Source organism: Manacus vitellinus, unplaced genomic scaffold, assembly GCF_001715985.3.
Source record: "Manacus vitellinus isolate BGI_N305 unplaced genomic scaffold, ASM171598v3 scaffold_17_pilon, whole genome shotgun sequence".
NCBI classification, from domain to species: Eukaryota; Metazoa; Chordata; class Aves; order Passeriformes; family Pipridae; genus Manacus; species Manacus vitellinus.
This window is the reverse complement of record NW_021939256.1, coordinates 7857060-7874652: the sequence shown is the minus strand read 5'-3', so window position 1 is coordinate 7874652 and position 17593 is coordinate 7857060. Positions and strand designations below refer to the sequence as shown.

The window sequence follows — 17593 nt, the reverse complement described above, 5'->3', positions numbered from 1 at the left end:
TAATTGGCCTTCCTTTGTACTCTTCTGCTTGATTAAGTTTCCGGTGTCAATAAAATGTAGCAAACTTTACACCAAAAATGCTAATTATTGCATACGCCAGCAGAGATAATGAATTAGTTGAAATAATTTTGGATAAACTTATTGTGATGATGTCAAAATAGTCGAAAACTGAAACTGAAAAAAAGGCAGCAAAAAAGTATAAAAGTGTTTTCCTACAGACAGTGTCAAGGAGTATTAGTTTTGGTACCTAGCTGGAGACATCATAAACATGATGGACAGCTATCATGATATGTTTACACAGCAAACACAAGTGACAGTTACTACCCAAACTGTTGAGGCGTCAACCTATTATTGTTTGCCTGATTCTCCTTGCTTAGACCAGGGGTGAGGTTACCAGTATTTTCATTTGAGAAAATGGAAGCAACAAATCAAATACGGGCTCCATATTTCCTCCATCTCAAAAAGACAAATGGAGTTTGCCTGCAGCAGTTCTTTGCAGACATAACAGTCACAGCTGCGCCAGACCAGTGCAGCAAAATAACTCACTACCTTAATATTTACACCCGTTGCTGTTCGGAACTGAATTCCCAGTTTTGCCTGTCAAGTCCATCTAGAATCACTGAGTTATCCCCACTGCTATATTAAACTAAGAGACTCTGCCTAAACACTCCTTACGTCATGGATGTCATGGCCCAACCACCAGAGAAACAGGAAGAAAATTTTTCATCTCAATTCATGTTGCTGCTAATACGCTTAGAATGGTCCAGCTCACTGCACTTTCTTTTAGAAAAAAAATCAACTTGATTCGAGGTTCATTACACTAGTTTCCTTCCTATTTGCAAAACAAACTATCTGAACAGAAATAAATATTTGTATTAACATGTTTGCAACAACTAAAAAAATACATTTTCCTACAATAAACTAATGAAACCCAGTGTCCTAGAATTTTTATGAAATCTTGTAACCCTTGCTCCTGACACAGAAGTAATCTTAGTTTTTACCTTTCCATATAATTCTCTCCAGTACCTGCCACCTCCTGTATACTGCCCTGTAACCATCTCCTGTGTTACACACTGTGCAGGTTTCCTCTCCCAAGCACTGTCTAGGCAGCAGGAAGCCCAAGTTCACAGGGCTCCACCTGCCACAAAGTGTATGCTGAAGGACCAGCTGGCTTTTCAGGTTGAAGGGATAACACTGTGCACGCATCACACCTTCTCCCTCAGTGGGGAACTATTGGGGTCCTTCTTTCCTGGTCAGCCCTTGGTTTCCACAAACATTTGTCTAGCCATGCCTTAGAGGCTCCTTCCCCTTAGCAAGTGTGCTGATATTGGCTAATGTAGTTCAGAAGCTATGAATGGAGGCAAGTCAAGAAAATAATCGCCCTAAAATTCTTCTCCTTGCGAAAAGGAAGGACATTTATACACTATCAGTGAGAAAGCATTGATAACAAAGAAAAAGAAACCAGAAGGTGAGTTTTTTAATATATTAAGACAAGCCACTTTCAGAAGATTGCATACCTTGAAGACACAGAGCTGCTAGTTCAACAGCAGTTTCATACGGGCATTTCAGTCTTAAAAACAAAAAAACCCAAACTGTAAAAATCATGTCTCTTGTCAGTAAATTCCTCTTGCAATAAAGCTAAAAAGTAGCCTGATACAAGAAATGGAAATATTAACTTCCACAAACTATTAATGATATGAAACATCTACAATTAGTTTTAACTTGTGTATGATTATTTCCTAAGTTGGTACTTCTGATTTCCATTAAACATGATACACTTCACCATAAAACAAGCTTCAACTAATAGAGACAGCATTAAATTGACTAAAGAACCATTTTTTGCTTCAACCCTGTATTTTAGAACATATGGTTTTGAGATTTTTTTTTCTATAATTAAAAAAAAAATAGAACACGTGTGCATTTATTGGCCAGGGTAAGACTATAAACACACAAAATATTTTTGCAGAGTTGACCTCAATTGGAAGTGTTGCACTTCAACTTCTTCCTCTTCTCTTTTACCTATCATACTAAAAAAATACGGTAAACCTAGGTCATATTTTCAAGTCATAAAAATCAAGACAATCTTGCTTTCTTTATACATTTCCATCACCTGCTCAATCCATTAAAATTTTTATCCATTCTATTTGTCAATAATATTGTCATGATACACACTAAGTCCTCTATGCCTGTATTCTAAAGAAAAACAAAATGCACGTGGAACTGTAAATCATGTTCTTAATCTGTGCACTAATACCATGACGAAATAAAAAGATCACACAATTAAAGTAAAATTTTAAATTACTAAGAACTATTCTAAATGCTTTAAATTACAGCTGCAAGAGTAAAAAGGTACTTACTTCCCTGAAAGAATGTCTTGCCGGAGTTGTAATACAAACAGGTACCTGACAAATAAAAATTCAGAAAGTCAAAAGTATTTATAATGGCATCCTTCTAGCTCCACTCACTGGAAAAATATCCCAATTCAGTAATCACAACATTTTCATTAACGTGCTCTTGAAAAGTAGGGCCTTTGGGATTACTCAGATATACCATGCAACCTTCAAAGATCCCACAGCTTTCACTAAAATCAAAGAGAAGAACATTTTTCACTGACTGGCAGTGTTCAGAACATTGTCCAAAGCCTTGCTGTTTAGGGATGTACTCTATCTGAGCACACACCACAGCAACCCAAATGTTACTGACACTGGAGTCCTACCCAATTCAAGCAAGAATTGAACTACAGGATCTAGAAACAAAATGCAGATAAAGGAATGTAGGTTTCAGGGCTGCCTTCTCAAACATAAATACAGAACATGGAAGAAGTCCAAACTAGGTAAAAGGAAAAGTTCAGAATGAGATGTCACTTAAAACAGTAGAAAAGTTCTGAATACAAAAAACCTGAATTCCATAGAGCCCACACATTTATTTAGTAGGCCAAGTAGGAATTTACAGCCTTCAAACTGTTCGTAGTATTTTAAGCTGTGGCTAATCTTCAGTCCTCAGCATGCTTCATGTTTCATCGCCACTCAGAGTTGGGCTTTGCTGAGGCATGCACAAGTGCCCTAGGTCATGCAAGGAACAGGAAGTCACAGGCAGGCTCAGCACTGCTCTGGACACTGTGGGGTGAGCCTTGCAAAGGTGAGTGACTCAAGGGAAGAAAGCATGAAGCACTACTGAGAGCCAGTCCAGTAAACAGGAACATAAACCTCTCCTATCTTGACAAAGGATGCTGGAAAGACAAAGTGTTTTTCATCACAGAGGACGTGCAGTGAATGTGGTGAAGGATGAATATTCAGAACAGACAGGGAAACAGAAACTAAAAGGAAGATCAAGATTTCTCATGATACACTACAGCAGAACCAGATTTATCCATGCTAGATCTGTTTCCCATCTGATTCACATACTTGGCTAATACCCTACTTGCCAATCAAACCTGGATGTTTGCACGCACGGCTTAACGGTAGACACGTATACTTCCTGTTCTTATTGATGTCCCAAATGATTCACAATTCCATGAACTCTTCTGAATTTGCAAGAAAAATCTGGGCAGTGCTTCTATCAGTGTCAGCTGGCCTGTGCAGTGCTGCAGCACTGTTCTGGTTGGTATGACTTACTCTTGCTCCTTTTCTGCGTGCAGGCTGACAAACATCAGCATCTCAATTGTTGCTACTCCAAATCAGCAAAGTACCTTAGAAAATTCTCCACAACACCCATGTTGTGGAGACATGTTCCTCTCTTGTTTTTCTAACTAAACTAACTAATCAGGTCACACAAAAGTGACAGAAGATGTCTTCCAAAATACACTGGATTTCAACTGTGTTTTTAAACTGAAAAAAGACAGAATGGGTGACAGGTTTCAACACTTAGCATTACTGTGCTAATTATGAGAATGTGGTGTTATAGTTGCACTAGAAATTGAAGTCTACTAGAAAGCAGATCTCCAGAAGGAATTTCAAATGCCCCCCTCCCCCACCAGGTAAGTTCATAGTTACTGTTAACGATGATTTTTCTTCCACCTCTTACTCCATTTCCACTTGGAATAATTTTGAGTACAGAATTATTAATCTTCACCTTTGACTCAACATGCTACACGGAAAACATGAAACTCCCCTTCCCCCTTAAAATTAAAAGAATTAAAAATTCAAGAGTTAAAAAAAGTCTTAAATTCAAAATTACTCTCCCCCCCAAAAAAACCCCAAAAAGCACCTATTTGTTCACTGTAAAATCAATTTCCAGCCCATTTTAATTTTTCTCATATAGTTTCACAGTGGTCTTCTGTCAAGCTTGTAATTAAAAAAATTGTTCACTACACTGAATATTTAGCTGACTAAAGTGTTTTTCTAATTAAAATAGTCTTCTGAAATGTCACCTTTCAGCAATAATTAGATCACAAAGCATCAGAGGTTAATACTTTCAGACAAAATGTCTTACTCGATCACAGCAATGATCACATAGCTCAGAAACCCAATCTCACAGTGACTAGGATCATATGCTTCAGAGGACTGAGCAAGAAATCTTGTGGTAGACAGTAATGGAATAATTTGATCACAGGGAAAATGTAATACTTGTCAGACATGCACTCAGATGTACGAAGACTTACGCCAATTTCCAGAAAACATATATTATTCCTACTAATTTAACTGCATTTTCTCATTAGAGATGTCCAAAAATTATCTGGGTTTTTTGATTCTCTTAAGATCTTATACTCAGTTACATACGTGACAGGGATTTCTGTAAGTTAATTATACATTGTATAGGAATAAGCCCTTCTGGTGAATTAACACTGCTGCATTAAATCTATAATGGATATAAAGACTCTATGTCTATATCATAAGGTGGTGACAATTAGCTCTTTAATCTTGTCTCAGGCAGTGAAAAAAAACATGGTCAACACAGCAGATAGCAAAGGCAACAGTAATCATACGCCTGCAGGCATAAGTTTAATGTAAACATCTCAGGCACATGAACTACAACAATCAACCATCTTTAAACACCTCGGGCTGATTGGGAGTACACTGATTATTGCCAAGCAAATTAGAAGACATGGAAAGTGCCCTACGGTGATAAACAGAACAAAAGAAAAGATAAAATAACATTAAGATAGATGACTACTATACAAAGAAGACACAAGGTAAGCACATACAATAGATAAGTAAACCCTTTCCTCCAGCTGCTCATTTCCCAATTTTCAGAATATCCTGTAAATCACACCAGGTGCTACAAACCCAGCAAGGTATAGGCCTCCAGAAAACAGCCCACCAGACTGAAACGAAAGACTTTCAGATAATCTTAAAGTGACTTTAGACAATGCAGGTTTTATGCCTTTTGCTCCAGAGAATCATGGGGAAGCAGAAGCGATTCAATCAACTGGTAACCAAGAACTCAAGCTGTCTAATCCCACAATTCTGTGGCCTTTGTACGATTATTAAACCACCCCCACATTTCAGAGCAAGAGGGACAAAGCAGGGCACTGGCATTTTTGCAGGACATAATGGAAAAAGGTATTAAGAGCAGCTGTGGCTCCCCCTACCCAACGCTGCCTTTCTTTGCCAACTTCAAGCATCAAAACACAGCATCTCATAGACATTAAAACTCTCAGAGAGGCCTCTGAATGCTTTCTGGCACCAAATAAAAAAGATTACATTTCTCTGACAGTAGGAAAACACCTAAGAAGGCAGATAAAATGACCACTCTTAGTAAGAAAGTTAAGATCACCTGCTTACAGTACCCCTATGTACTTCAGATGTCTTATTTACCCCTCTGCCAGTCACCCAGTTAACCACACATAGTTCCTACCTTGTAAACTCTTCATGAAGGTTGTTCGGTTCTGATGAATAGTACTTAATACGAAAATGCAACGTGTACGGAGGTCCAACTGTACATGCAAAGATTTAAATGTGGAAAAAAGGTTTACACTAGTTGCAGTTCTGGTAAGGCAGAAGAACCAAGAACCACCCAAGAAATCCCAAACTAATTACATTTTTCAAATTCTTCGAAGAAGGAAATATTCAATATTTTTAAATTTAAAAATGCATGCAATAAAAAAAATTAGACAATTAACATACTCCATGATACTCAAGAATTCAAATTGATCAAGCAATAGTCCATTTGGCAAACACATTTTTGTCCAAAGAGGTGTGCCCCACAACATGCTGTTAATGACAGCAAGTTCCAGGTACACTGCCTATTGCTGGGCCCAGAGGGAGATGGAAGGAAGAGGGAAGGAGAGGGGGATGCTCCTTGTAACCAGGCACAAACACCACTCCAAAAAAAAAAAAAAAGTCTACCAGTAGACCATCTTTGATTTAAACACATGAATGAGAAAAGGTAAGATAAATAAGGTGAAAAGTGCTGGATAGAACTCTGGAATGTACCCATGAACACATGAAAGCTAGCAAATTCCATGAAGTGGAGTTGCAAAAATTGTGTTTTCCAATGTGAGAAGGTGAATGCTATATCTGACTTTCTGTGTAACACAGATAACAAAAAGTTACCCAGCTACCATGAGACTCTGACCAATGCACTCTTAGCTGCCTTAGCCTCATCTTCCAAACTAACTGCCTGCTGATATATTAATTGCTGGAAAAAATGATTTTTCCACACTTTTCTAAGGCCTTCTGTAACATCACATCAACACAGTGTACATGTGCCTATTAATGATCCCTCTACTAAATGACATACAGCTAAAATTCAAATAATAAGAGCTTTGATTCTGTCTCCAAAGATACCTCCTAGAAGACAGGTTATAGTACCCCAGGCTCACAGTTAGAGACCACTAGTAAGGCCTGCATAGGCAAGATAATGACTTGGAAAAAAGAGCAGTGAGTAACACCCATCATGAAAGAGGAACTCTTCATAAAGCATCTGCTAAATGCAAGGAAAGAAAAGTATCCTGTTGTGAGACAGATCTGTACAACACCCAACAAACTGCTTCCCTCTTAGGTGCTCCTCAGATCCGTGATTGGCCAATTTATTTTTTAAAAAGGCCCTTCACAGATGAAACAGACAAAATCAAGCAACTAAACTGGTTGAAGTTGTTGTAGAATCACTGATTTTCCACAAAAAAAGGACAAAGCTATCACAGAAAGCATAGGTGCAAATCATTTAGTCACTTAAGGTAAAGCAGTCTGGAATGTGATGAAAAAGTGAGAGAAAATCAACCACCAAAACTCTACCCACAGTAGCTATCTTTACCTTGTATTCTAGCAGGCTGACACCTACACACCATGAGGTGACAGCAAACCACCCTAAAGGTGATGAACTCCACCATTTACAAAAATCATCTAGATAATTTGGATACTTATAAAAAAAGACAGACAAAGCACCATTGAAGCAATAATCACTCTGTGAGCTCCTGCAAGGGGGTCAACAGTTTCCTTGAAAAACAATGTATTTTAATGTCACAGAAGCAATGTTTTCAGTTGGCCAACTGCAGGAGAGTAACAAAACCCATTAATGCCAATGCTGTACTCTACTCAAGCTTGCAACCAGACTGTCAGAGATCCAGGAACTGCTTCCCTGACTTAGCCAATTTCCACAGAAAACTCAGGGGCCAAAGTGAACCCTTCCATCCAAAACTATCTTTGATGAAACAGCAGCTATTTCAAAATTACATTTCACAAAACAGCAGGTATTTCTGCTAGTTTTATTTCTAATATACAACAAAAATAAAATAAAATTTAACCATATCAGCCAGTACACAGTGAAATATTTTCCACTCTCTGAAAAAAAAAAAAAAAAGGCAGGAAATCTGTTCTGGATCAGAAGCAGTGACAGGAACTGCAATCTGTGTCCAGGCAACCTGATTTCACAGATCAGACTGAAATTACCTGGCAACCTCCTCTGCCTCAGACAAACAGCATGTGTTTAACAAGGGCTACTGCTTAATAAGTGTTCTTGCACTTAGATATAAGATAGTCAGTCAATTACCCATGAAACAAAAATTATTTCCTAAGAAATATTTATTCCATTAAAGGGCACATTTAAACATTCACAATCATGTTCAAATACTCTAAGTTCAAATTCTTTAGGAAGTAACAAAATAAACAGGCAGAGACATAGTACTTACTTTTTATTTGCTTCTTAATGAATTTTGAATGATCCAACCAGTGCTAAAAAAAAGAAAATTCACATTTAAAAGCAGTTCCATTTCAAGATTTTGTTGACTCAAACTAATTACAATAAAATTTATCAGATAAAAATCTCTTAAAAGGAAATACTGCCATATTTATTTTCTAAATTTCTGCACATTTGTGAAAGTGTTTTTTGGCACATTTAGCAACTTTTCTTCTTCCACATGGGAAAGCTTGATTTTTAAATTCATCTGTACTGCCAGGGAAGTCACTCTTCCAGAGAGGAAACCTCAAAATCCAAAGCCACAAAGCAGTAGTGTGTAAGGAAAATACCCTTTTGTCCCCAGGTTTAACTGTTCCCCAAGTGCTCCTGAGGGCAGCAGGCCAAACCCCCAAGTTTCAGCCTCCTTTCAACCCCATCTGACGGAGACCCTCCAGATCCTGTACGATTCTGCCTTCCATTGCTTCACAGCCAAGTTTTTTCAAGAGAAGGATAAAGACTTAACCCTCTCTAAAAGCATTTGGGAAACACTGAAGCACACCTCTCCCCCCTTCCTCCCCATTTTTAAACTAATAGCAAATGATCTTGAATAGACACAACGATGATGACAAAAACATGTGCTTCCCAGCAAAGTTTATGCACTCTTTTGTCAGTGCAAGTTGCATCTACAGAAGAGTAGCAACAAACACTTTCTGATGTAAATTTAGCTTAAATCTTTGACTGCTTCTGCACAATGTCCTATGTAAGGCTGCAATCTGATTGGAAGCAACTCAGTGTAAATGCTTCTGCTACATAAGGTGATAAAAGAATTTTGGATTTCCTTGAAATAAACATTGTTCTATCTTTATATATATATATTAAAGTTATAAACTAGGTACTATGAAACAAAATCTTAGGAAAAAACAACACTTCTTCCTTCTTTCCTATTAAAGCACTCATGTTTGCAGAAAAAGGATAATCTCTGAATGACTATTTATCATTCTACTAACACCATGCTACTATGGTTAAATAAATGTAAAAAATTATTTGTTGGATAGTAATGCCAGTATTTATTTACTAAGTATGTCCTAAACCAAGGCAAAAATTTATTTATCACAGGTATAGATATGTGTAGATCAAAAGTCTGACAACTTACGCCCCTTAAGGTAAATAAATTTCACAAAAGAGATAGAAAGAGAAAGAGAAATGGAACAATTATTCTGAAGGTTGTTTTATTTGCACGAGACTTGCAGGACTCCCTTAGGTGAGGCTGCCAAGGAATCCATCCTTACAATCTGAGAAATCTCCACCAAAATGGAAATAAAACAATATAGCAGGTCATACAAATACATTCCTTAGAGTTGCAAGTAATTTACTCTGTCTCTACTTTACTCTCTTATGAAAAATTACAGCTTTGTGAAATCACATTTTTGATAAGGAAAAATATCAACATTGAAACTTTGCTTTTATTTTTTACTGAAATTATACAAGTCTATTACTTTCATACCTCCAGGCAGATTAATTTTTTATTCTTTAAATACCTAGCTACAAAAATGTCTTTCTGCTCAGTATTTATTTAGGCTAAAGATAAACCACTCAAAGGCAAATATACTGATTTCATTAGAAGAAAAGTTTAGCTTCATGTTAAATAAAACCAAACATGAATAACATCTAAAATACAGCCCAAAAATCCTCCAGTAACATTTCACCTGTGACTCCTGTTAGCACTGTGTTCTGGAACAAGAACAGCACAACCTGAACCACAATAATTTCCAATGAAATAACAGCTGATAGTCCCTTTCTTGGAATGTGGTGTTCTAGGTGAATTAAAACTCAAATAAGAGCAAGTTTCAAACTGATTGTTTGCAACTGTAAATACTTCAAACAAGGTTTAAAAATAACTAACAAGACTCCAGGAACTATTTGCACAGACCGTTAAATGAGACTACAGCCTGGACAGGAAGCTACCCTCACTCTCTAGCCAAGCAGCCAGGGGCAGACAGCTACAGGAGATAAAACACAGCAAGCATTAAACTCATCTCTCTTCAGAAACAAGAGTGAGCTGCTGTTTTACCCCATCCCACACTGCATGTCATGGCTGTGTGTGATGCACCACCACACAGATCACAAAATACAGAGAGGTAGGGCATGGACTGGCAGCATTATTGGCACAGAGTTCCTAGACCTGGCAGTTTTCATGCAGATTTGTGAACCAACGCTGATTTCAAAATCAGATATTTTGTGCAATTTCTCTGAAAATCAGCCTAAATTTCAACACTTCTTTGCCTCAGATAATATCAGAGGGCTTCTTCACACTGTATATCATACCTGCTTTCCAAATGTCCCTCTGAGCTGAAAAAAATTCATAGCACTCGAGTTAAAGCCAAAAATGGCTTTGGGCTTGGCTACATATTGCTTGCTAACTCAGTAACAGGGAAGTGAAAGCAATGAATTCTGAAGTCTCACAGGAAGCTAAGTAAAACCAGAGGAGACTTTAGCTCTCTCAGCACCTAAGACTGTAGCTCTGCCTATCTTGTGCTCTGGCTAAACAACTGTACATCATTTCAAGATCTGGACTCATTAAAGAAACTTAACTATGGATCTCACAGCATAGGACCAAGACTGACCACACTCATTTCAACTATACAATACCGCATTTCCTATATCCACTTTGGATTTGCAAGTATCAGTGCAGAAAAAGAAGGAAGAAAATGATTAATTGCTTCAAGACTGTGTTATGATAGGAAGACAGTTTCTAAAGCTACTTTGCCCACACTAGGGGAAAAAAGCCCCTAACCTGGTCAAATTGCAGGTAATCAAGACTATGATTATTTTAGAATAGAAAGAGTAGTTCAGTTGTAAGTGACCTACAATGACCATCTAATCCACCTGCCTGACCACTTCATGTTATTAAGGGCATTGTCCCAGTGTCTCTTAAACACTGACAGGCTTGGGGCAACAATCACCTCTCTAAAAAGCCTATTTGACAACCCTCTCAGCAAACAAATGCTTCCTGATGTCCAGTCTAAACTTCCCCTGGTGCAGCTTTGAATCATTCCCACATGTCCTGTCACTGAATACTAGAGAGAAGAGCTCAGCACCTCACTCTACTTTTCCCATCCTCAGGAAGCTGTAGAGACCACTGACTCCTTTAGAGACCATTATCACCTCTAATTCTGTCAGGTAAACTGGAAGGTCAAATGCTGGATTAGCTTCCATTTATTCCTCTGTAAACTCAGTAAAATTTCTTTGCTCTACCAAATGATTAATGTTTCCTATAGTATTGACTGATGTAACACAGTAGCCACTGATTGGGATTCATATGTTGAAAATATGTTCCAATCAATTTCACATGAAAGAAACACCATATAAAAAAAAATTTCTTAAAATACTGGAAGTACGTATTTATCTCAGCTTGCTCTCCTGTTGATCACTCATTTTATCCAAGTGAAGAAGAAAAAAATAAGTACCTCACCACTTCCTAAGTGGTACCAGCCAGTATTTTCTCAGAACAGACATGCAGCAAGGGAAGACGTATTTGTGTTAAAATATAGCAGATAAACTACAGCTGCTAGAGCACTCTATGTAAGAACAGCAGTGAGTGCCAAATGAAGACTGAAAGGAGGATTACCACAGGCCGACACAAACCCATCACACACCTGATCTTTGCAAATTCCACCGCCTCTCTACTTGCTTCCTAAAAGAATGAAAACTCCTTGTCTTGATTTATACAGCCCTCAAAGGTGACCTGAAAAGGAAAAAAATTGTATTTGACCCTTTTTGCTTGGCTTTCTTTGCTAGTTTAAAATGCATGAAGGACATCTTGAATAGACAGTTCTCCCTTATGCTTATTTATATATTTAACTATCAGTAAGAGAAAGTCCATTTTTACTGGAAGCTTTATTTGCTCTCTGAGAAATATTGCTTAAATGCTTCCTCATGCCATACCTGGAGGTACAAGAAGGAGAGCCACGCTCAATGCTCAAGTTGCAAAAATAAGGTGTGCTAAAAAAAAGTTGGCACCTTTAAAACCAAAAGTCAATTATCCCTTTAACTGTTTTCTTGCTTTCTGGTTTCCTAGGCACCTGACTCCTACCAAGCTCTTTGCCATTACCCACACAATCTTCTAAAGCAAGGAAGTTAAAAATGTATGTATCATATAGGAGGAAGGAATCAACAAAAAACAAGTCAATAAAAACCCTACCCACCAAACCACAGTCTGGAAACTTCTCTACACTTACAGAGTTAAACAAGAGCAAAGGAGTAAAAGCCCTTTCCTCTTTTTTTCTGCAGGTGACCTTTTAAATATTATTATAGCAGTAACAGAAAACCAAATGAACCCAAAAGTTCACAACTGAAAACAACAAAAATATTGTTCTCTACACTCATCTAATTTTCCCTGGTCCCTCCTAGAAAGTTATGCTCCTCTTGAAAATGAAGGCTCACCTGACTGGTGTCTTCAGCTGCCTACGGAAAGGTTGTAGAGAAGACGAAGATCAACGCTTCTCTGAGGTATTCCATGGCAGAAGGATGAGTGGCACCAGACCCAGGAAAAGTCACAGTTAGACAAAAAGACTGTCACTATGAGGCTTCTCAGACAAAGCACAAGTGCCCAAAAGGACTGTGGAGCCACCATCCTTGAGGGTATCAAATATGATTAAACAAAGCCCAGAGATATCAGATACAGCTGAAGCTGCTATGAGAAGGAGCTTGGACATAGACAGTCCCTTCAACTGACAAGACTTGCAGGCATTTTTCAGGATGCTGCTCTGCAATCTCATCTACCTGACTTGAAGATAAAAAAAAAAGGGAATGCACTTCCTACTCAGGTAGCATTCATATCACAAGACCAAGCCGGGGTGAGCAGTTTGTGTTTGGACTCAGATGAGACCAACTTTTCATAAAATACTGGCAGGATCTTTCTACAAGAGTTTCAAGCTCAGTGAGTCAATCTTGTTTTAAACACTTTTTGGATACTGCTGTCAGCATCTTGTTGAATGGAGCCCAGGCACAGTGGTACAGTACCACATCAACAACATTGGACGTGTGAGGACAAACCTGACCAAAGAGCAAAATTGTATCAGTTTTCTAAGTTGTCTCTGCACTGAACAAGTCAGGCCAGTTGATTTCCATCAGTCCCCTTCAACTGACACTATTCCATGTTACCAGCCATACAGGCATGAAAGCAGCAGTTCTCACACCACATTCTCTCTTGCCCTGTAAAGGAAGATAGCCACCTTCCACAAGTTAGAAACAGTGAGACATGCAAGCAATGTTGTCCAGTGGCAGAAGGGCAGATGCAGCTGTGATAAGAAAGCTCTGGCCCAATTGTGATCTGGGGAAATACAAGGCCATAGATGCTAACTCCAGAGCCCTGAGGGCACTGGTAGGCCTTAATAGTCTTACCAGCCCTATCTCAGACCTCCAGTCAAATATCGTGGTATTCATGAAAGCCTAGCCTGTCCCAGTCTGAGTGAGCATGGAGCCATCTCAGAAGCATCCAGATACATAATGGGGTTTAACTGTAGTCCAGATAAACTACACATACATAATGGAGAGCTATATGGACAAGCTTCAGGACCATTATTCTATCCTAATTCATATACATGTGACAACCAAAGAATATTTTGCTTCATACACATGATGTGACAAAAAAAATTATATAAAAATTATATAAATTAAATAAATTATATAAAAACAACCTTGCCTTGTTTAGCATAATTCTCACTAGATTTACTCTATAGACAATGAAAGCCGATGCCACTCCAGATCAATTCTAGCAATTAAAAGCAAGTTACCTTTAATTTGAAGCCTGTGTGCAAACAGTCAAAAATAAACTGAAAGTACTTGTAACAAATGGGAAACAAACCTGACTAAATCTGAGGAAGAAAACTAGGAAAATCACTTTGGCTTATGCTCCAACCATACACAAAGACAAAAGAAATCAGCAAAAACTGTCTGCTGTCCTGGATAGACTGAGGCTTGACTCCTTTACACTTAGGAGAGAGGTGCAGAAGCATCACTGACAGACAGTGTCACAACCACCTGCCCTGTATGGCTGCTTCTCAAGTCTGTGTCAGAAAAAAGGTCCTCAAACTTCCTGAAACAGCAAGTGCTACTGGAAGACTAAAAACTGGAGGTGCTCTGGGAATTCTTAAGTGTTTTGGAGTCTCCTAACAAGTGTTCATAGACTGCAATACAGCCTTGATCAGCCACATCTGGGTGTCTTCCACATTCATCAGGTGTTCTGCATCGCTACAGAGTCAGCCACACTGCCTTTGTCCAGTTACTGAACGGGCATTGGTAACACTGTAACTATTAGAAACTGAAGCATTGACTGCTACAGGATATTGTACAGCCCTTGGGACCCTCCATCTGTGACTGGTATTTGTTGCTCTGGGCTACAATTCACAGACACATATCCTGCAACAACCCCAGTCTCAAAGTTCTCATCATCCAGAGAACAAGGAAGATTCAGGGAGGGGAAACTGAGTCACGGATGAATTTCACAATTTATTCATGGGAAAATAGTCTGATTCTACCAGAAGCAGAAAAGGAAACACTTGATATTATCAAAATATTTACCAGTCTCCCTTCTTCCCCACATCCAGTATATTGAACAGTAAGGCTTGTCCCTGTTTTGTTCTGCCTAATGAACACTTGTTATTAGACTACTGAGAAGTACATAAGGAAAAAGACTCCCAGACATCACACTATGATGTTAATTGACTGGTTTGAACTGCTCATTTTTCCACATCCCTCATATCTTAAGAAGTCACAGCAGTAATATTAAAACCAAGCAGTTGAAAAAACCTGATGTGAATGACAATGAGCCCTTAAAAGAAAATTCAGACAGATACAGCAGCAGCAGTCATGAAGCACCAAGTCCCTACAAGGCCCTGACTTGCTGGAACATCCAGGAATCTCATTCTTAATGGGTAGAGGAAACAAAGGCACCCATACTATTCTTCATTGTCCAGCTTGCTTCACCCTCGCCCACTGCACTATTGAAATCCTTTGTCGTGAGTCATATCTGATCCTGACTCTCCCAGAAAAACCTGGTCACAAGGCTACCTTCCACAGAGGTGAGGATCTTGGTGTCTGGATCAGTGCGTCCTGACACACTGCTGCTGGTTAGGCTCAGTCTGGGAAACACAGTTCTTGCCATGTTTTTTTCCTTCTGTTTTTATACTTGCAATTGCTTTCATGAAAGCCTATTTTAGCTTCTACACACTCATCTCCTCCATTGTCTTCTCACCTCTTGCAACAAGTGAGTCAAAATCTAATTTAGTAATTGGTCAACATTAAGAAATTCAGATGAAAACAGCACTTGCCAGGACAATTCATGGCAGGTTGGTCCTGGCTCTCATCTCCCCAGAGAACTCTGGTCCCCACCATAGCCATGGGCACTTGCAGGAAGCACAGGCTGTCCTCACACAACAGTCTTGCTGTACACACGTGTAAATCCAGTGCTTCCTAACATGCCTGATGCATTGGGTGCATACACACATCCTCAGAATGGTTGTAGAGCACAGCTGGGAAAGGCTGTTCCATATGACATTCTTTAAGCCAAGGGGCCTTTGTGACATTAGAGATCAGACATAAAGGACTTAAACAACTTAGAGGATCACCGAAAGAGACACGTGTGAGAAAAGTGGCATTTTAATTCTTTTGCTTCCATGCATTCCCAAGGATTACAGAGGTTTATTTCACACACTAAAAAAAAAGAAAAAAAATAATTTCAAGACTTATCTTAAAACTTCTTTCCCTGAATTACTCTGTAATTGTTCTTGTGAACAGGAACAGAATCATGAAGGAAACAAGCAAATTCCAAGCAAATCGACACAGGCAATCCTTCTGTTACGAATTCCTGTAAAACAGAAGGGGGCTGGGAGGGTATCCATGTTTTCCTATCACATGATGGAACACTAGAACAAAGAATGCAACTGTAGAAATGGAGATATCTATATCTTGAGAGAATCCTAAAATATGGAGCTCATAAGGATCTGTTAACCACAGAAACCCTTTTTCTTAAAATGTTTTGGAGTAAGAGACAAAGATAGGACACTCCTGGACAGAAAATGAATAAGAATTAGCTACCAGCAGCCAAAAATAAATGTCAAGTACCCAAACCAACCATAGAATATGTTGCACATAACCAGTTTCTGCAAAGATCAATAAAATACTTCCTCATGGCAGCTAAACTTCAATATTATGGTCTCACAAGACAGTATTATTGCTATTCTGAACCTCAACTAAAGCTTTCAAGGCTTCCTGCTTTGCTAGAACATACACATTGTAGTAAAATTAACTAAAAACCCAATAAGCTTCATATTTTCTCTAAACCACTGCAGAGACCTCCTGCATCAGAGAGACACTCTTAAATCAGCCCGAGCACTACATCTCCGTTGAAGTTCTGTAACCATTAGTTGAACAAGAAATTATTTTCTTGCATTACAGTATTTCTACTTCTGAAGTTAATAGCAAATAATTCAAAATACAATAGTACACTAAGCTTTGTTTTAGAATAAGCTACACATTATTATCTACATCCTTCTATTCATGGATGTCTTCTAAGACCTCAAGATACAAACTAAGGCAGAGTTCACGGAATAGACTTTACAGTATTTTCTGCATTACTGCTGACATCTTGCTTTTCACAGCTTTATGGGGGGTTTTGTATTAAAAATTAGCTGTTCAAACAAAGTTTTTTTTCTCTTTCAAAGCAGATAAGCTCTAATCATGACTTTCTTTTCTAAATCACAGCTATCAACACTGCTTGTCCTGAATCTTTGGCAAAGTTACAGAACTGCAGGAAACATAGTGCACTCAAAAGCTGCTGGCCTTGTAGCACATAGAAGCAATCTCCACTATTCAAAGACTATTTTGTGCTCCCTTATTTATAAGGCTTAAAGATGTTTAGCACTTAACAATACATACTAAAGACAAAGGCTTAGTGACTCAAAGAGTTTACACAACTTTAATCTCCCAGTCCCGCAATTGCCACTGTGTGGCTGAGCTGGCACTAAGCAGAAGGCCATGCAGGCTATGCATTAATTGCTATGCAAATGAAAAGAGCTGGTCACAAGTCCAAAACAGACCAAGGAAGTCTGTTAATGCTTGGAACCTTTTTGCACAGGGTGCTGGGTAAGATAAAAGCTTGTGCCTTGAAACTGTCTAAGCTCTACTCTCTGCCCAGCTTGAGCTAGTATAAACAAACCCCCACCACCCCCCCCCAAAAAAAGGCAAGGAAGAGCTTTTGGCCTTGCACTTCAGTGAAGGTAAATAACTGCCCTGAACACTCCTCTTAATACGGGAAACCATAACCCTACCACCCAAGTCCTGCAACCAGCAGTGGCTTTTTGAGGTCCCCTCAGCAGGTGTTCAAAACACTTATCCCATTTGGAACTGTAGATGCCATCATTTACTTCCCTCCCTAATCATGGCTAGGCTTCGCGAATGAAGATTTGGGAAGGGCTCTACCCACATTTGTTACAAGCGCACTGGTGGCTAAAAAGGCCAATACGAGACAGGCATGTCC

The 17593-nt window shown here is 38.8% G+C and overlaps 1 protein-coding gene across 1 annotated transcript in view; it reads right to left on the bottom strand.

Annotated features, from left to right (window-relative positions):
• EPB41L4B (erythrocyte membrane protein band 4.1 like 4B) overlaps positions 1 to 17593 on the bottom strand; it is a 124567-nt gene that overhangs the window by 96574 nt on the left and 10400 nt on the right. Inside the window, exons 4-7 of the mRNA XM_018069990.2 lie at positions 8069 to 8111; positions 5797 to 5875; positions 2358 to 2402; positions 1518 to 1570 (exon numbers count right to left, since the gene is read on the bottom strand). Of these exons, the coding sequence (XP_017925479.1) occupies positions 1518 to 1570; positions 2358 to 2402; positions 5797 to 5875; positions 8069 to 8111 (220 nt within the window). The remainder of the gene's footprint in view (positions 1 to 1517; positions 1571 to 2357; positions 2403 to 5796; positions 5876 to 8068; positions 8112 to 17593) is intronic.